This window comes from Vombatus ursinus, unplaced genomic scaffold (assembly GCF_900497805.2).
Source record: "Vombatus ursinus unplaced genomic scaffold, bare-nosed wombat genome assembly UNPS02014797.1, whole genome shotgun sequence".
Taxonomy (NCBI): domain Eukaryota; kingdom Metazoa; phylum Chordata; class Mammalia; order Diprotodontia; family Vombatidae; genus Vombatus; species Vombatus ursinus.
Genome location: NW_020954575.1, coordinates 1696090 through 1716128, shown reverse-complemented (window position 1 = coordinate 1716128; position 20039 = coordinate 1696090). Strand labels below are relative to the sequence as shown.

The following is a 20039-nucleotide window of genomic DNA, read 5'->3' as shown; positions in this document are numbered from 1 at the left end:
GCTATTTTTTTTTCTCTTCTGTTGAGTTTTGTTTCCTCTTTCTGGTGGTTCCTCCTATTGGTTCTAATTTTTACTTACAACATCACTAATGTGAAAATCTGTTTAATAGGAACGTATATGTATAGCCTATATCAGATTGTGTACCATCTTGGGGAGGGTGGTGGGGAGGAAGGGGGAGAAAAATTTTAAACTCAAAAGCATATGGAAGTGATTGTTAATAAATCAAAATAAATTAATAAAAAATAAAAATTAAAAAAAGTTTTACATATAATTGGAAAATATTTAACTAAATAAAAATATATTTTAAAATGGAGATGATAATAATAGCACCTACTGTATAAAGTTATTGTGAAATGAGGTATTTATGTGCTTTATATGTATTTGTATGTACTATATGTGTTTTTGTTATTATTATGTTGGTGCTTAATAGCAAATGGAACAAAGTGGAGAATGAAGCATGATGATAATCATAACAGTGGATGAACAGAAAGAGATATACAATAACAGCCCCCATCAAACCGTAGCCCAGTGCCTGGCACATAGTAGACGCTAAAGTTGAATTTATTGACTACTGTAGCTTTCCCAAACATGCTTTCTGTAGGTCTACAGAAAATAAGCTTATATCCCAAAACTTTTATTCAATTACAAAAATCAATTATTTTCCCCCTTGGTTCATCAAACACAAAAGAGCAGTAACATGTACTTCTATTCAAACTCCATGGAACGTAAAAATGAGCAGAATGAAATGGCAAGCCCTAGGTAGCGGGCCTGGGCACTGCTCTTTGGTTTGCCGGCATCTCCAGGACTCAGGGTTTGGCACATGGAGAAAGTCAGGCCCCACACGGACACACCCTCACCTAGAGGAAGGAGGTCAGGATTGAGACACAATTTGGTTGATCCTTTCTGAGAAGAACTGGGAGGCACTAGAACAGGCAGTCCTACCAAGTAATATGTGTAATTTCTTTCCTAGGCAGGGATACTTAGGGAGCTTAATCTCTTCGATGGGGAAGAAGGTATTTTTCAAAATGAAAAAGATTCTCTACTTGGGCTAACTGGGAGCAAAAGGCTGAAAGAGCCACCCGCCAGCTGGAATGGTCATTCCAGGGCCCCCTGGGGGAGAACATTTGTCTCTTGATTCTGACAGCCGGAATTCCCCACTGGAAGTAGAACTAGCAAGCCCGGACCTCTCCTGAGAACCCCCAGGCTGGGAGATAGGACCCTCTGGGTCCCCCTGCCCCCTCTCTAGGCCTCTCCTTCGTCGACCTTGGGTGAGAGTCAGTGAGCTGGCACCAGTCATTGCTTCCCTGGCCCCACATGCCTCTCCTCCCCTCCTCCCCCCACCTCCCTCCTTGATTTTCTCATGTGCACCAGAATAGAGCCTGGCTGTTTTGTTCCCTGTCAACCGGACAAACTGTGCTCATTCTAGCCCCCAGGCTGTCCTGGCCCCACACAGAGGTGTGATGGGAAACTCAGGGCTGATTCTGCAAGTTATTATTGGAGAGTGACTCCCTGGAGGTGACCAGGGGCCTGGGGGGGGGGGGGGGGGGTTGGGGGGGGGGTACGGATCTCTTGGTCAAAGCTGCTTTTGTTCCAATTGGTCCCAGACACATTGTGTTGGTATCTTGATCCCTTTTTCTCGCTGGGACTGTACTTACTATATTAACTGAGTTCATAATGAAGTCAGGGGTGCCAAGGATGCACCTTCCAAAGATTTCTAAGCATTTCGAGCACCTGAATTGTTTTGTTGAAAGAGGCCTGTTCCAGGGTAAAGGAGGAAAATAAGGTTCACCAATTTTGTGGCTCTGAAATCAGAGGATCACTGGAAGGAACCCTTGTGGTCATGCAATCCAACTCCTTTATTTTATAGAGGAGGAAACTGAGGTCCAGGGAGGTTGTGACTTGCCCACGATCATAGAGTTACTAAGTGACAGGGTCAGAATTTCAACCCAAGTCTTCCCACTATAATTCCAGCCTAGAGCTAATGCATTCCATTGAGGAATGGGAGCAAGAGGAGCCATTCATCCTCGAAAGGGAAAAAACTCTCTGACTTCCCAGGGGCCCAGGCCTGAGGATCTCTAGGCCCCTGGTGCTGTCCTAGGCATCACCACCACCTCCAACACACACATACACACACACACACACACATATGTACACTACACACCAACCATAACCATCCCCCTATCCTTCACAGGCTGGAACCGAAGCCCAAGGGAGAAAGGAAGTCAAATGTTCAAGCCCCCAGGCCCTCCCTCACTACTGATGCTGTTATGGAAACCGGGCTGGTTGCTGGGAGCTCAGCACATGTGGTCAGTGGTGACTAGAGATTGTGGATGTGTGAAAAAGGGGGGCAGGGTGTGGAGGCAGTGAGCTGTTCCCATGACTATTTATTGGTAGTCACGCCAAATGTAGATGGTCAGCAAGGAAAGAAACTATTTATTGCTTTCGAGTTCCTGCTGGGGCTCCCTTCTGGCTGAACTAGAGAAAACAAGGCATTTGGGAAGAGGCTAAACAGCCCCTGCCCCTACTAAAGGAGTCCCTAAAGATCACCTCGCTCAAGTTCTTCTTGCTATCAGGCTCCCCAGGGGCGTGGCAGGGACCCCTTCAGGATCTCACAAATGTTTGCAAGACCACACAAACTCAAGTTGTAAAATAGTATACCAGACAATTGGTATGCTTCCATCAAATGCAGAAATCCTCTCTACATTCCTGAAAGGTCGTCATCCAATCTGCTTCAAAGTGGCCATTGACTTGGAGCTTACTACCTTTTGGAAGGGAAGCCTGTTTGTTTGTCTTTCTTTTTTCAATGTGGGAGTGAAAAGAGATTAGGGGTGGGGGTGGGGATAAGGATTGGGATAGGGTAGCAAAAAGAAAAAAAGAGAAAAGAGAAGAACAGAAAGAAAAATAAATGAAAAGAAAAAAGGGCCATTGAGGCACTTTTTTTTTTTTTTCAAAAAATGAGAAAAAGATGGAAGGAAAGCTAGAGGGGAGACCAGACAAACAGGACAGCTTTGAAAGCTACACAGGTTTATCTTACAATGTACTTTTTTTTTTAAAGCAAGCTCTATGGAATAGAGACTTTCAGTTTCATATGCAATCCTCTGATTCTGTACTATGTATATGCAAATGCATGCTTTATTTGTTGTTTGTTAGGTTCAGAAAAAAAACAAAATTTTAAAAAAAGAAAAACTTTGTCATAGAGTCATACATTTAGAGCCTTAGAGATCATCTGGTTCAAACCTCTTATTTTACAGATGAGGAGCCTTCCCTCTGAGATTACCTTTCTTGGACTGTGTATATATTTTATGGACACAGTTGTTTGCATGTTATCTCCCCATTTAGAATGTGAGCTCCCCGAGGGCAAAGGCTGTGCTAGCTCCTCACTTAGCACAGTGCCTGGCGTGTACTAAACTGTTAATAAATGCTTATTGACTAAGTGACTTACCCAAAGTGACACAACTAATAAAAGGCAGAACTGGGATTCAAACCCAGACCCCATAACTTAAAATCCAGTGCAGCAGTTAGAGTGCCAGGCCTGGAGTCAGGAAGGCTTGAATTCAAATGTGACCTCAGATACTTACTAACTGTGTGACCCTGGGCCAAGTCCCTTAACCCTTGTGTGCCTCAGTTTCCTCATCTGTAAAATGGGAATAATAATAGCATCTGCTTCTGAAGGTTGTTGTGAGGATCAAATGAGACAATAATGGTAAAGTGCTTACTTAGCACAGTGCCTGGCATATAGCATGCACTATAGAAATGTTAGCTGTTGTTATTATTACCATAATTGTTAGAAATTTCTTTATGTTAAGCCAAAACCTTCCTTCCTGTCCCTGTCTCCCCTCACCCCACCTTACCCCATGACCCTTCAGAATCAAGCAGATCAATTCCCTTTACATGTCTGAAACAACCCTTCAGATATTTGAAGACCCTTCTCCCTCTTTCACCCATGTCTTCTCTTCTCTTGGCTAAAGGTCCACAATTCTTACCACTGTTTCTTGAACGACTCCATCTCCAGTCCTGGTCCTCCCTGTTGGAGTCACCTAGGACCCACGGAGCTTGCTAAGTTCTTTCTTCAGCTGTAGTCCCCAGAACGAAGGATTTCAGCTGCAGTACGTGTAGCCCAAATCCTCACCTCTCACCGCCCCTCCCCCGGGCCCCTACCCCCACCCCAGGGCTGTTTGAAGCCCAGAGCAGACAGGCTCCCATGGCCTGGGCTCCAAATAAGAGCCCTCCCCTCCCCATGCTCCCTCAGGGGCTCTCCCAGGGGTGGCCCAGGTATGGAGGGGGGTCAGAAAGCTGAAGCAGGAAGTGGAAAACTGAAGAGAAGGTGTACTCGTGACCTGAGGAAATCCAGGCAAGTTTAGGAAGGGCAATTTCTATATCTTTTATTTTCCATCTTCTTCTTCCCTTCACTCTCTAGCCTTTTTGCTTCCCTGGGATCACCTCTTTCTTTTCATCTGTCTGGCCTGTTGACTTACATCCTGTGACTCTCCATTCCAAGCCTCTTCACCACCCCTACCCTTCACCCCACGAGTCTTTCTTCCCACTGACAGAGAAAGAAAGAACAGACACCATCTAGTCCGGAGAAAGACAAAAAACAATCACTCACATGCTCCCTTCAGGGGTTTTTTGGGGGACACTTCCCTATTATCCATAAAAATTCTGATTGTGTTGTTGAGAGGAAGCTAGGTATCATACAGTGGTTAAGATGCTGGACTTAAAATCAGAATGATCTGAGTTCAAAGCCAGCCTCAGGCACTGACTACTTGTGTGACCCTGGACCAGTCACCGAATCTTAAAGCCTCAATTTCCTCATTTGTAAAATGGGGATGACAATAACAATACCCACCTTACAAGTTTGTTGTGATTCTCAAAGGAGGTGTTTCACAAAACTTAAATTGATGTGTTAGCTATTCTGAGTAAGCTGTTGTTCCTCTCCTCTCTCTGCATTCCCTTTCTCTTCCCTCCCTGGCTCCTTTCATCATGGTATAGGAAGAAGGAATTGCATTGCTGCTGGAAGTCAAGAGACCCGAGTTGTGATCCAGACTCCGCCTCTAACCAGTTATGTGACCTTGGGTAAGCTAATTTTCCTGAGGACTTCAATTTCCTCCCCTATAAAATGATAGGGTTGGACTACAATTTCTACGGTCTGTTCCAATTCTAACATCCCAAGGTCCTCGAAGGTGGGGGGGGGCACCATTGTGGGAGTGGCATTGGCCCCATGATATCCTCTGTATTTGGAAGTGGTCTTCTGATTGGCAATGTATCCCATTATCAACTTTGGTTTTGTATTACCAGTCTGGTACAGGGTAGTTAAGGGACTGAGTAAATGCTTAGTGTTTGATCGATTGAGATTGGTTAGCTAGAAGTTTCATTGAGTTAGATGATAGAGATTCCCTTGCTAGTGGAATTTTCTAATTTTTTTCTATCAACTTCTTTAGGTCTTGATGTTTTTTATGGCGTCACAAGGACCTTGATAAAGTAGAGATATCCCTAGCAAGGGATATCTTGTCAGCTTAGAGTCTTATCAGCTAACACTTCAGTTAGATTATCACCCAGGGTAGAGTCAGGGCAATGATAGGATGACAGGGCAGGTGGGAGCAAGGCCATCAAAATTAAACTCTAGTCTTTCACAATATGGCTTGGGAGCAGGAGGAGGGGAAATCCAATAGATATGGTGGTCTGGGGTGTAGAAAATTCTAGCTGAAGTTCCTCCACTCCAACTAAGTAAGGGCTGGGGCAGGTTTGAGTTGGGCAATGGGAGGCATTATTAAGATAAGACATGTCACACCTGTCACAGGGAATAATGGCAGTCAAGGTCAGCAGTACGGTGCTGAGGAAATGTTTATCTAAAAAATATATACACCTATACAGTATATTTATGAAAACCCAGAGTCCAGCAGGTCAAATGTCCAAGCATGAGAAGGTCCCAAGTCCAGGCCTCTCAGTAGAGGAAGACAGCCAGGAGGTAGGTCAGCAGAGGGGCCAGAAGCGTGGGCCAGGCATGGGGCAATGGTATGCCCACTCCAGACGTAAAGACCTGGCGACCCCCTAGTTGCTGTGTGTTCCTGAAGTTGTCTGCCATGGATATCTTTTTGTCACTCTCCAGATTATAGTACAGCTTTTTGGAGAATTCCAAGATCTGTAAGGGACCAGGAATTCTGGTGACTTTACTATCCTTCTAATAGCCACTTAGGTTCCCTAGCTTCCTTTGAAGCCCAGCTCAAACATCCCCTTCTATGAAAAGCCCTTCCTAACCCATTCCCCAAGTTCAAGTGCCTGCCCCAGGTTATCCTGTATTTATCTGCTTGTTTGGTATATACGTGTATATCTGCACACGCATATTCTCTTTCACCAACAGAAAATGCAAGGTCCTTGAGGGAAGAGACTACTGCTTTTTTTGTATTTGTATTTCTTCAGCCTGGGAGAGTGCCTGGTTCAGAGTTGGTGTTTCATAAATGCTTGTTGATTGATCCCTCTTCAAACTTTAGTGCCCCAATCTCTTTGGCTAAGGTCTTTGTATCCATTTCTTGATGACCTCTTTGACCCTTCCCTGATTAAGATGGGTGGGAGAGATGAAAGTAAAAGTGATGGTCAACCTGGGGTGAGTTCTCCTTGTTCCTTCAGCTTTCCCCACTCAAATGGAATTCAACCCTTTCTCCTCTACCCGCCCCCACTCTTCCTATGTGTTACATGAATAATTTCCATTTATAGATAATAGCGACTACAAAGCGTCCCAGACATGACTCAGTGTGGACATAACTCAGCTTTTGAACATGGTTGGAAGAGGGGAGGTTTGGTAGGACAGTCAAGGTGCAGGGTCATATCACTGCTTCTCTTGTTGGGGACTGGCTGGAAATTGTTCACCTAACTAGAAAGGCCCTAAAGTGACCGTTTGGTGGCCAGCCTTCCATGCATGCTGAGCCTCTCTGAACTAGACTAGCCCTCAGATGACAGACACTCAAACTGAATCCAGCAGAGGCCAAGCGCTGTTAGCTATAAATCAGGGGCTTCTACTCACAGCTTGCTAAGGACCTTCTCAGCTCTAAATCCTACGGACTGTTTGAGTTCTCTAACTTCTATATGTTGCAGTTTCTTTGAAGGCAAGGACCGTGCTATGTCCCTGTGTATCCTTAAAGCATGTAACACGTGGCTGGACATAGAGTAGGTACACAATAAAAGTTAGTCAATTGACCAGCATGTTGATTCCATTCCTACCTCATTTAACCCCACAGCCCCCTTGGAGACCTAGTCTAAGTCTGAAGATCCCCAAATTATTACCTGATTCATATGGAGTAGGATAGGCTCATGAAACACAGTCCAGATGACCTTCTCATCGCAATTAGGAGTAGTGAGGGAGCCCCAGTATCGGTAGTAGTTTTTCAACTTATCAATTCGTGGTATGAGGTCAAAAAGGCTGAATTCTTTTAGGTGGGTATTATTGCCTAAGGGAGACAAAAGACCAAAGGACCTGTTAGCATGAGGTTTGGGAGAAGAGTTTCTGCTTCCCTCAGAATTATCCAAACCACATATACAAACACATTGCCCTGTGACCTTTTCCTTCCAGTCCCCAGGATTATTCTTTTAGTCTTACCCATCACATCTCTTCCTAAGGGCAATTCTCCTCTACCACAATCAAACTCTTGATGACTACAGATAGAGGAGCCCTATCCCCCAATCTCTGAGCCTCTGATTTCCAATACTCACCCTCAACCTTAACCTTTTACCTTAATCACAAATTATCAGAACCATTCTTCCCCAAAGCTCGCTTGACCAACCATTTTTTAGCAATTTAGGGACAGGATGGCTCAAACTTCAGGGTCCTGTTTCTTGGCTTCTCCCATCTTATTCTTTTGCTTCTATCCTCCCCCCCACACTTATCCTCCCCCAGGCTCCTCCCACCATCAATCCTTTTTCCACCCAGGTCCCTAGCTAGGGCACAGTAGGTGCTTGTCATGACTCACTCTGGTATTGGACTTTACTCAGGCTCTCCACCAGATTGGTGAAGCCGGTATTATTTCCATGTGAAGCCTGGAAAGAGAACCATCTTGTTCAGACAGAGAACTCAAACCCCTTGGATAGAGGGGGATGTTAAAAGGAAGGATGGGAGGAATCTTTGTGTTCAGTTTCCTAGGCCTCCCTTTTAGTTTCAGGGCACCCCTTGTTTGACTGAGTGAACGAGATGCAGCATGGTGTTCCGATTGATTAGCAGGAGCCCTAGGCTCCCTGTCCTCTGTCTTGGGCTTGACCCTTCTTCCCCCCATGCCTGTAGGACATGGAGAGGAGAGAGACAAACACACTTAGAGGGGGGACTGAGTGAGAGATCAAGAGAGTCTGAGGTGGGGCAGCTAGGTGGTGCAGTGGATAGAGCACCAGCCCTGGAGTCAGGAGGACCTGAGTTCAACTCCGGCCTCAGACCAAACACTTGACACTTAGTAGCTGTGTGACCCTGGGCAAGTCACTTAACCCTAACTGCCCAAAAAAAAAAAAGAAAAGAAAAAGCGAGAGAGACTGAGGGAGGAAAAGACAGAGAGTCTCTCTCCTCTTCCTCCACTGCTGCAATTCCTAGTCCTCTAGTGGTTGGAGGAGGAGAGTAGAAAAAGGGAAAGGCAGACTCTGACAGGTGGGTAAGGACAGTAAAAGGACAGAGAATGGAGAGGAGGTTCTAACCTTTATTAGGAATCCCAGCACAGCGATTTCATCATTGCCATTCCCAGCAAGTGCTTCTGACACATTTTTATACTTGTCCTTGATGTGGACAATGTGCAGCTGGGGCAAAAAACAGGAGAGAAAGGGGTTAGAATGGGCACCTCCTATGTCCTAGGTGTCCCCCAGAGCCCTTTCCTCAGGCCTTAGTGATGTCTGAGTTCTGGGCTGAGGACAACAGGATCACGGATTTAGAGGAAACTGATAAGGAGACGGGAGGGCCCGAGAGATGAAGTAAATTATGAAATAATAAGATCATCGATTTAGAGCGAGAAGGGACAGTAGAGGTCATCTAGCCACACTTCCTCATTTTGTTGTTGTTCATACTTCATTTTTGAAGAGGACCAATGTCATCCTGGGATGATGCTCACCCTCATTTTAGAAATGAGGAAACTGAGGAAACCTAGAGAAGTGAAATGACTTGCCCAAGGTCACATAGGTAGGATTTGAATCCAGCTCCTTTTACCCCAAATCTAGCATTCTTTCCACTGTGCCATGAATAAGGAGGTATAGAGAGATCAAGGCAGGGAGATGAAGGGGACCACAGAAACTTGTGTGGAGTGGGGTGAGAGAATTTTCATCATGGCCCCAAAGGGAAGATTTGAAAGGAAGTTGGGGCAGGAGCAGGTCTTTGATATCTGGGTCCTAATCCTTGCTCTGCTACTAATTAACCATGTGACTCTGGGCCAGTCATTTCCCCCCTCTGTGTCTCAATTGTTTTCATATATATAAAAGAAAGGGGATAGCCCTCTAAGATCGCTTCCAGCTTTCATGTTTTATCATTCTATGATCTAAGCAAATCCCAGAGACCCCAGGACCTACTCCAGGTTGGGAAGGCAACAAACAAAGGAATGGGATTGCAGCTCTCCAAACCTCAAAAGCACAAACCCCTCACCTCCATGGCACCGGACTGCCCATCGATAGTGTGTTCAGAGCCCTCGTCCAAAGCGTCTGACCAGTGCAGATGAAATGCAACTGCCTTGTAAGTTTCCTGCAAGCCCCCTCCAGAGATCTTGATTGAGTTCTCAAGCTTCACTTCCACTTGGGGGGACAAGAGTAGGTGAAAGAACAGGGTGAAGATCTGTGGGGTCCTCTGGTCTCCATTACTCTTGGTGCTTCCTGTACCACCGTAGAGTCATCATCCTGCCCAAATTCTCTGTCCCTGCCCAGAATCTTTCCTTGCATTTTTCCCCTTCACCTGAAGAATACGTATTTCTCATTTCCCAGATTCAGCGTGAAAAGCTCATTTTAATAACGCTGATGTGATAGAACCTCCCTGGCTCATCCTGCATCTGAACTCAGCAAAAGCTAAGAGCAGATCGTCATTCGTTTTTTCCTACCCACTTGTAAAACGCTTTACAAACAGGAGCTGCCAGAACATGGAGAGCATTCACCCTCTGAACGTAAGCCAGGTGGGAACAGAGCAAATAATAATGGAGTGGAGTGAGATGGAATAGAGCGGAGAAAGATGGAGTGGAGAGAAGTGGAATAAGAAAGAAAAGAATATGGTGCAATGGAATGGGACAAAACTGGATGGAGGAGAAATGGAGTAGAGTGAGATGGCGTGGAATCAAGAAAGATGGAGTAGAGTGTAATAAGAAGGGATACAATGTGGTGATGTGGACTTGAGCAAGTTGAAATGGAACAGAATAAGATAGAGGAGAACAGAGTTGTAAGGAGAAGAGTAGAGCAGGATACAGTGGAAGCTACCAGTTCCTTTTTTCTCCCTCGCTTTCCAGATAGTTCCCAGGTACTAAGAAATGCTGACCTTGTTGGAGGGGACAAAAGAGTAATGCAATTCCTCTAGCCCTTCCCCATAACACTGAGAAAAGACTAACCTGAGTGCCCATTGTTTTCAATGATCCGTGACTCCCTCTTGTCATAGTCAGTGAACTGGAAAGGGACTAGTGAAACGTTTAGCATGGTTTTGTCAGTGTTGATGTCAATTGGGGATTGCTGCTTGCCTTGGCAATACCCAGGCCAGTTGTCTGGACCTGAAGGATTAGAAAGGAGAGAAGGAAAGGTGGAGAAGGAGGGACTGGTGTCGGATCTCAGTTACAACAGAGGGGTTTTGGGTAGGGGAAGATTCCTTAGTGATGGGTGTATCTTGTGTGATCCTATCACTTACAAGGGCCAGTACTGTGGCTTTTCACTGGCTCACCTCCATGCCCCAAATGCACTTCTTCCTCATCCTTCTCTCATAGAATTCCATATTTCCTTCCAGATGTAGCTCAAGTACCACTTTCTACACAAGTCTTTCTAGATACCCCCATCTCCTGGTACCCTCCCTTCCTAAACTACCTTGAATTTATTTATACATGGTGCCTCAGAAGTCTAAGTGAATCTACAAGCTATAAGATTAACACTGCACTAAGATTTTTGGAAAACCCTATATACATACACATTGTCTCCTGACTGGAATGTAAGCTCCTTGGGGTCAGGGAACTGTTCAATTTTTTTCCCTTTGTATCCTCAGCACTAAATAGAGTTCCTGGCACCTAACTGATATTTAACATATGTTTACTGATTGATCAACTGATTAATGTAAAACTCAGGCCATAACAGCTGCCATAAAGATACTTGAGGGGATGTTATTTTCCTGTTGGATTAGTCTCCCAAGATTCCCGCCTACTGTTTCTCTTATAAAACAGAGTTTGCTGGACTTGTACCTGCTGGGCTACTGAGTGAGAAGAAAGAATGAGATCAAAGCATCATACAAAGCATATAGTTCACATCCTTCATTTTACAGAGGAGAAAAAGAAAGTCTGGAGAGGGAAAGCTATTGGTCCTCCACACAGCTAGAGGATAACCAAACTGGGATGAGGACTCAGGCTCCTGATTCCATCACCAGTGTACTAAACCACACTAAGTGGTGGCTGTGTACTTTGAGAAGTGGAGTGCATTATTCTCATTACATCCCTTCCATGAATGACAGTATTAATTACATTCTACTCTATCATCTTAACCCTCTTCAGATTTTAGAGCAGGGATCTCTGAGGGCTTGAGGGGTCTGTGTTTTGGGACTGGAGAGGGAACCAGGTTGTTCTGTAAGATGAGGCATTTGTGTAATGACATGACCAAGAGGCTTAGCCATGGAGAAGAATTCAGAAAATGTACCTCTCTTTACTCTTTGCATAGGTGGGGGACTACAGATGTAGAATACAGGATACATGGTCAGACTTGATGGATTTGTTTGTTGATTTTACTAAACTGTTTTTTCTTTCTTTTGGGGGTGGGGTCTTTGTTATAAAGGATGTTTCACTAAGCAGGTGCTGATACATTCAGAAATGAAAGTGATTTAAAAACAAGGTACCAATACATTTTATTTTTTCTAAAAGATGGGACTAGAAGATCCTAAAAATACTTTACAGATTTGACATTCTGTGAGTCTATAATTCTTCTTGACTTCCCTCTACCCCCACTCTTCCACTTCTCCCTAGGCCTGGCCCTAGCTATGCTTCTGACACTCACAACCAGAGTGGGGGTGGGAGTGAGGAAGGGAGGGAGGAAAAGTCCTCAGTGGAATACAGTCAACTCTCAATTAATTCTCTGTTTGAAACAGTGGAGAATCCTCAAACTGCTTTCTGCTTGGTTTTTATAGTTTTATCATTGAATATGTTTGCTATCTTGCACTTGCTCTGTTTTTATTTTAGTAGCTTTACCTCTTCTAAGAGAGAAAGGCCAGGCATTATTTGACTGATTCAGAAAAGCCTCCATTCTCTGAGAACCCCAATTGGTTGTAGGAGGAGTATGCTGAGAGGGATGGGGGAAAGGAGTCAGGGATTATTAGATATTGGTTGGAGGTGACCTGCAGAGAGCATCACCCACCCAAAGATTCAAGAAGTGATACTTTCCAAAATATGGTAGCTAGCATTTATATAACACTTGAAGATTTGCAAGGCACTTCACAAATATTATCTCATCTGGTTGTCACAACAACTCTGGGACATAGGTGCTACTATTAACACCTTCATTTGACAGAAGAGAAAATTGAGGCAGACAGAGGTGAAACGATTTGCTCAGTTGCTCTGACCCTGGCTAGCCATGTTGGATCATTGAAGGGTGGATGGGCTGCCTGGGTTGGGAGTGAGGGATGGATTCTGAAGTCCCCAACTTACCCGTACATGCTGTTGTCTGGCTTTGGGATTGATAGCACCAGTGAGCTGGCAAAGAGAAAGAGGACACAGCGTCAGTTAAAGGGAGTGAATGAGTACAGGCGGGTGGAGTGGACGTGGGGAGAAAGGGAAGTCTTCTATGATATTGAACTCTCATGGCTCTTCTATATCTCTAATTGCTGCTCTTTGATTCTTTTGCTGGCTCTCCGTCTTCCTCTCCTTCCTGAAGTGTGAATGTCCACCAAAGCTCTGTCCTTGACCTTCCTCCTTTCTCACTGTATTGTCTCCCTTTGTGATTGCAGTCATTCTCATAGCTTAAGTTATCTACAAACTCTATGCAAATGTTGCCCCAAATTCTGTCTCCTTAAGACTCCATTCCATAGCTCCAATTACCATCCTGGGCATTTCCAACTAGATCCCTACTGAAATCTCAAACTCATTTTATCCAGAACGAAACTTATCATTCCCTTCTCCAAACTTTCCCCTCCTCTAAACTTTCATTATTTTCTGTTGATAGCATCACCATTAGGTTAGCAACCTCGGAGGGATCTCTCCTCCTTCCTCTTCTCTTACAGCCCTGAGCCTCTTTCACAACCAGTCAGCCTTCAATTTCACCTATATAATGTCTCTACCCTCTAATTCTCACTCCTATCGCCATAGTCCAGCCCCTCAACTCTTCTTTCCCAGACTATTGTAATAGCCTCCTACTTGGTCTTTTTGACTCCCTGTTTTCAAATTCACCCTTCGTCCAGCTCATCTTCTTTGTCCACTGTCCTGATCACAAAAATTTTCTACTCAAAAGACTTTCTTCAGTTTCCTCTTATCATTTACACAACAAAACATACACTTCCAGTCCTGAGATTCTTGCTCTAATTTACCTCCCATTCTTATCTTGTACTCCTCACATACTCTACATTCAGAGAAAGTAGATTATCCTCCATCCCAGTTCTATTCCTGTCCTCTCCAGATTCTGTGCTTTTTGCTCACTCACATCATCTCATCGTCCCCTGTTCTTGAAATGTATCTCGTCATCCCTACTTTCCTCCTACCACCCTCACCATGGAAACTTCTCTTTCTTTGAGATCCAACTCAGGTAGCACCTCCTACTACAGAGTGTCTTTTCTGAACCCCTCCTTCCCCTCTTTGGTTGCAAACCCCTGGAGAATAGAATCTGTATCATAAGTTATCTTCGTATTGACAGTAATGTTAATTATTTAACATGTGTGGAATTGAAGTGGGAGTGGTAAAGAAGATAAGGGGCTGCCCTTTCCCTCTGAGATTAGGATAGGATTTGATCAGCTAGGAGGAGGATGGATGCATTGCCTAACTCTGGGAAGAATGCAGGTTGGGGTAAGATGTTGTGGGGGTAGAAACAGAGATTTCCAGTCTCTTGAGAACCCTCTTGCCCCAGTGCACTGATGGATAATATGCAAAGCTGCGTGGACAGACTTCTATGAATCAGTCCCCTGAGTTCTGTCCCTCAGCTCCCAGAGGCAAAGGAGGAAAGAGAAACAGAACAGACTCCAGATCATGTCCTATCATCTCTCCCTATCTCCCAGCCCATCCTAAATATATATATTTGCTGCATATTAAAGACCTTCAGATGATGTGAGCCTTTCACCCCACCCCCATCCACCAGCCAAGTCCCCTAGAATATTCAATTCTGTCTTTCTTTTTTTGCCAGTAGGCTTGTTCTGCTAAGGAGGATTAACTTTGCCGGGGGCCTCCCCGTTTCCTTAACAATCGGATTTGCTGGCTCAGCCCTGTGAGTTTATTTGAGATGTTGGAAAGTTAACACAAGTCCCTCGAGCTGCTCCCCCTTCCCCTCCCCATACCCCCTCCCATTGAGTTATTAAAGTAAATTCTTGGCCAAGCTCTCCTCTCTATGGTGCCAAGTCAACTCTCACCTCTTCCCCTCCCAGGGCCGCTGCTTCATTCTCTGAGCCCTCCCAGCTCTGTGTCTATGAACCTGTGGTTGGTCTTCTCTGACAGACCTACGTACATATGAATCATTGGGAGTGGGGAGAAAATAGGGTTGGTCCAGAAAGGAGGGGCTTCTATTAAAAAACTATCCTCTACCTCTTTTCTCAGGGCCTGGTCCTGACCTTTTTCCAGGTTCATGTCTCTCTCTGCCTCAGTAAGGGCTGGGAAGAGGGTGTTAGATACTCATGTGTCAAGGTCACGGGAAGATGGTTTCATGCAACACGACCTTGAGTCTGGGTTGGTGTCCCTATTGCAAAGTCAGGAGGACCATTTCTTCTGGAAACCAGAAGGGATGGAGGATGGGGAATGCATGGGACAGAGAAGGTCCTCTGGACCCCTAAGAACTATGCATCCCTCCAAGGCATCAGAAAGAGTGCCAAAGAGGAAGAGCCTTGACCCATGGAGGCGGTACATGATGGGCCAGACTACTTGGACACCAGTACTCCTGGCTTAGCCGGGGAAGGGAGAGGTTAACACAGTGGTGCAGACTGGAAGTCTCAATCTCACCCAGGTCATGGTGGTTGTAGAGGTGACAGTAAGGACAGTCATTCTCCACAAATCTGACTGAGCCTCTTCCCAGGAAACTGAGTAACAGGATTCAGATGTTTGGGGACTTCTCCTCAACTCCATGCCTGGAAAGGCACAGGGGTTGGCCGTGTGTTCTGTCATCCCTTGAGGATAGTACATTCTGGGAGGAAGCTATGACTCAGAGACTCTTTGGGGTTCCTTAATGCACATGTAGCACACTGCTGATGCCATAGCCCTTCTCCTGCCCTGGGGGTCTTTCTTCCCTTCTTTGAAATCCGGGTCAGGGACCCAACAGATGTACAGATGGCAAGCTCTTTTTCCCACTGTCACCCCCTCACCCAATAGCACATATCCCAATAGTCTACTTTGGGAGAGGAAACAGCTGTGAAAACTTTTCCACATCTATCCTGCAAACAGATGTTTGCTCCTCTGCCTGCTGTCAATTTAGCATAGAATCATAGAATCATAGATTAAGATTTAGAATTGGAAGGCATCTTAGAAGATCCAATCCCTTCATCTTAGAGGTAAGGAGACTGAGGCCCAGAGGAATAAAGTGGCAGAGACAAGATTCAAACCCAGAGTCTCTAACTCCAAATTCTTCACCTTTTTTGCTCAACCATTATTCCTTATTACAAGAGATTATTCAGTAGTGGTTGTGGGATATGTTGGGAAACCATTGTGGTATAGAAATAAAGGGAGTCAATAAAACAATAAATAGGAAAAAAAGAAAAGCAAGAAAGGGGGGGTCTCAGCCCTCCTCTTCCAAGGCAGCCAGACTGGTCATGGCTAGGGAAAAGTGGGGAGCTACACATCACTTCCCATCCCTGGGAGAAGTGACCTCACTAGGAATTTGCTCTCCTGGTCTCTAGCCACGACCTCTGCTCTGTTCTTAATCATACTGACTTTTGAACTGTTGTATGCTTTTACCTACTCATCTCAAAAGGAAGTGAGCCAGTGAAACAATAGTGTTGAAAGAGGCCAGGACCTTGAGTGTGGGGTGTGGAGTGAAGGGGGGCTGTGGAGAATGAGAGGGAACAGTTAAGGTACTAGTAGTTCGGGAGAGCAGACAAATCTGAGTCTCAGAAGAAGGATAACAATGCCTTAGGCTTTAAGTGGCACCAGCTTAGTCTCTCTAATATTTTGCTGTCTCTGAAACCCAACCTTGCCAAAATCCACCCCTACTCCCATCCCATGAGAGACATTCAAGCCCAGTTAGAGACAGGGTTGCTAACATTCTATTCCTTGTCCCCAAGTGTTTGCACATCCGTCCCAAGAAGGGATGGGGTCAGAAGTATGGGGGTATTTGTACCCTCTCTTCATTCCAACCCTACTCCAGAAGCTCTGTGTCCCGCTTAGTTCACACAGCATGTCCCGAATGCTGATTGACAGCAGACTAAAGAAGTGCCCCTGTGGACCTTGCCCATCAACTCCTCCCCACCTCCATTCCTCCCCCAGGGCTCCAGAACTCCAGGTCAGCAAAGCCCATGTTTCTGAGCAAAGTCTCAGCTTCTCTTGGACAGAGGTCTGGACATGGAATAGAACATGAGTCCCATCTATAGCTCCATTCTTCTCTTTCCCCATCTAAACCAACATTGGGAGGAGAAAAATTTGACCTCTCTCCAGGCTTCAGCTTCTTCCCTCCACAAATTGAGTTTATTGGGAGGAAGGCCCCTGATTACCTCTCCAAAGGGCCATGAGACTTTTGAAGGAGAAGTGTGAATGAAAAGGGGGTAACACCAAAAACAGCCATGCCGATATCCAACTTGAACCCTGAAGCTCTGGAGGTAGTGGAAAATGGTAGCCTTGTTGGTGAGTTTTTGTTTTTTTTTTTTGTAACCTTTTTTTTTTGGTTAGGCAATGAGGTTAAGTGACTTGCCCAGGGTCACACAGCTAGTAAATGTTTTGTGTCTGAGGCCAGATTTGAACTCAGGTCCTCCTGAATCCAAGGACGGTGCTCTATCCACTGCGCCACCTAGCTGCCCCGATGTTGGTGAGTTGTTGAGAGGAAAGAAATCAGATATTTGGGAGGGAGGGAGAAGGGTTTGGATTGTAAGGATCTAACCCAGGGTTTTCTGAGATGTGGACAAAAGTTCTATCTTTTGTATGAGTATGTGAGTGAGTATGTGGGGATGTGTGTATTGTGGGGTTGAGGGGAAGGATGGGGAAAAAGAGAAAAGAGGGCATCCTACAGTCCTTGTATAAATGAATTTTCTTCATTGCCCCAACCCACAAGGAAGAAAGGGCAGAAAGATGCTAGATCACTGATTGATGCCTAACCCAATCCCAGCTTCCCTCTGAGGTATACTAGTCCTGTCCCTCTCAATCCTAATTCTCTCTCCACCCTTGTTCTACACCCCACCACCCACATAGGCTTCCCCAGGCCCACACATCCTCTGGCTCTTCCCGGAAACACTGATAGAAAGGAAGAATGAGGGAGGTGAGAGGAGGTGCTAGTTTAGTGATACCACTAGCATCTAATCACTTAACAACCAGGAGAAAGACCCCTATCCTCAATCACCATTCCATTTCCCAGAAGAGAGAGATGGAGAACTACAGGAGTGGGAAAGGTTTATTGAAAGGTTTAAAGAAAGACCTTGACCAGAGTCCCCAGTAATAAAGCTCCCAAATCATATTCAAGTAAAAAGTTCCAGTACTGTGATTCCCATCTTATAAATGAAGTAACTGAGGTTCAGAGAGGTTAAGTAACTTGTCCAAGGTCATAGAACTAGTCATTGTCAGAGGCACACTCAGTTCCATCTCCAATTCTGGTGTTCTTTCCACTATATATCGCTGCCTGAGAACCGCAACTTTCCCGGAAAGACTATTGGGGAGGGTGTTGGAGAAGGTAAGGGCTACCTGCAAGTGAAAGGGGGAGTGAGACCTGTTTGCCTAAAGTTTTCTCTTCAGGAAAAACGTGTGCGGTGAGGAAAGAGTTGGGGAGATGGGGTCGGACAGGGGCCGACTCCGGGCACGCGATAATCTCCCTTCCGGGCCCCCCAGCTGTGTGGATACTGGCTTCTTATCAAATATTAACACCCTCCCCCTCAACCTGATAATTAAGAACCTTGCCTCGCTATTAATCTTTAAACGAAAATCACCCCGGCTGGAAAGACCGGCTGAGCCAGGACCTCTGAGTTCCTGGGACCGCACCTCCCCACCCACTCTCCTCGCTCCCCTCCCAGAGAAGCTAGCTGACTGGCACAGCAGGGAGCAGAGCTCAGCTGTCCTTCAGGAGACACCCCTCCCCCCGACAGGAGAGGCCCAGGTCAGTACCTGTACGGCCACATTGCCAGGGGCCCGCAAACCAACCGTGGAGGGTCCACCCTCCCCCTCCACGAGACCCATCTGCCACCTGATCACAGACCAACCTCGTATCCTAGAGACCCTGACGCACCCGGGGGTGTAGTGGCATCGAGACTCGACACGAACTCTGCCCGAATGGACAGATCCCGGGAGAAGCAAGGTTGCAGGGGTAACAAGCACAGACAGGGAGAGCTGCAAAGGCTCGACGGCTGGATCTTGGTCACTCCTCTGACTTTTCTCTGCGCGGGTCTGGTCTCACTGTTTTCTCTGCATCTCTCTGTCTCTGTCTGCCACTGTCTCTCTGTCTTTGCCTCTGCCAGCCTCTATTTCTGCCTGATTTTCCCACTGTCTCATTTTTTTGTGCCTGTCTCCATCTCTCTATCTCTTCTCTGTCTTTTTCTCTGCCTCCAACTTTGTTTCTGTCTACATCTTTTTTTCAATCTCTGTCTCTGTCTCTGTCTCTTCCCTCTGTCTCAAGCTTTGTTTTTTCTCAGTCTTTGTGTCTGTTATTTCTTTTTGTCTGTCATTTCTGTTTCCGTCTATTTCTCTTTATCTGTTCCAGTGTCTTTGTCTCTTTATATCCATTTCCAATTTTCTCTGTATCTCTCTCAGTATCTCTCTTCTCCAATATATCCTCTCTAGTATTTTTCTTTTCTGTCCCTATCCGTATATTGTTTTCTGTCTCAATTTTCTCTGCATATGACTATCTCGTCTCTTGAAGTTTTTTCCCTTTCTCTCTTCCTCTATCTCCACCTGTTGCTTTCTGTTTCTCTCTCTTTTATCTGACTGCCTATGTCTATCTGTGTCTTCTATCTCTCAGTATCTATCTATTTTCTATCTCTCTATATGTCTCCCTTTATCCCCACCTCTCCTGTGCTCCCCAGACAGTGGATTCTTCTTACCCACCTACCCAGCTGACGGGGCAAGGGGTTCTGTCCTCGGAATAGATCCGAAATGGAGGATGGGACCCCAGACTGGGGTAAGGGCTAAATCACCTGGGGCCACTGGCTGGGCCAACGTGAGGGCCAGCAGCATTAGGAACGAGATCATCTTCTGCTACTCAGCTGTCGGTTCGTTTGTCTGTCTGTCGGTTTGGCCGAGCGTCCGGCCAAGAATGAGCCGCGGTCTGTCCTGCGGTCATGTTTCTGTCCCAGGGTTTTTATAGAGGAACACCGAGCCTGGGCCGGATAGCCAGGAGAGCTGGACCCCGTAGTCAGGCTCCTCCCCCTCCTCTCTTCTTCCCTCCCCTCCCCACCCCTCCTGGAATCCTTCCTTTCCTTTCCTCGATTTTCTACCCCCTCCCCAGTTCTTCTCCCTCCTCTTCCTCCCTCATCCCTCCTGGAAGCCTTCCTTTCCTTTCCTTTCCTCGATTTTCTGTCCCCTCCCCCGTTCTTCTCCCTCCTCTTC

General features: G+C 45.8%; 1 protein-coding gene across 1 annotated transcript; it reads right to left on the bottom strand.

The window, feature by feature from the left end:
• Positions 1–5890: 5890 nt before the first annotated feature.
• CA4 (carbonic anhydrase 4) lies at positions 5891–19739 on the bottom strand. The gene is made up of 8 exons (XM_027870635.1): positions 19628–19739; positions 12822–12866; positions 10542–10697; positions 9599–9744; positions 8668–8766; positions 7962–8028; positions 7279–7442; positions 5891–6139 (listed from the first exon to the last, which is right to left on the bottom strand). Exons 1-8 carry the CDS (start codon positions 19680–19682, stop codon positions 5942–5944), a joined length of 930 nt encoding a protein of 309 aa, XP_027726436.1. The 5' UTR covers positions 19683–19739; the 3' UTR covers positions 5891–5941.
• Positions 19740–20039: the final 300 nt, after the last annotated feature.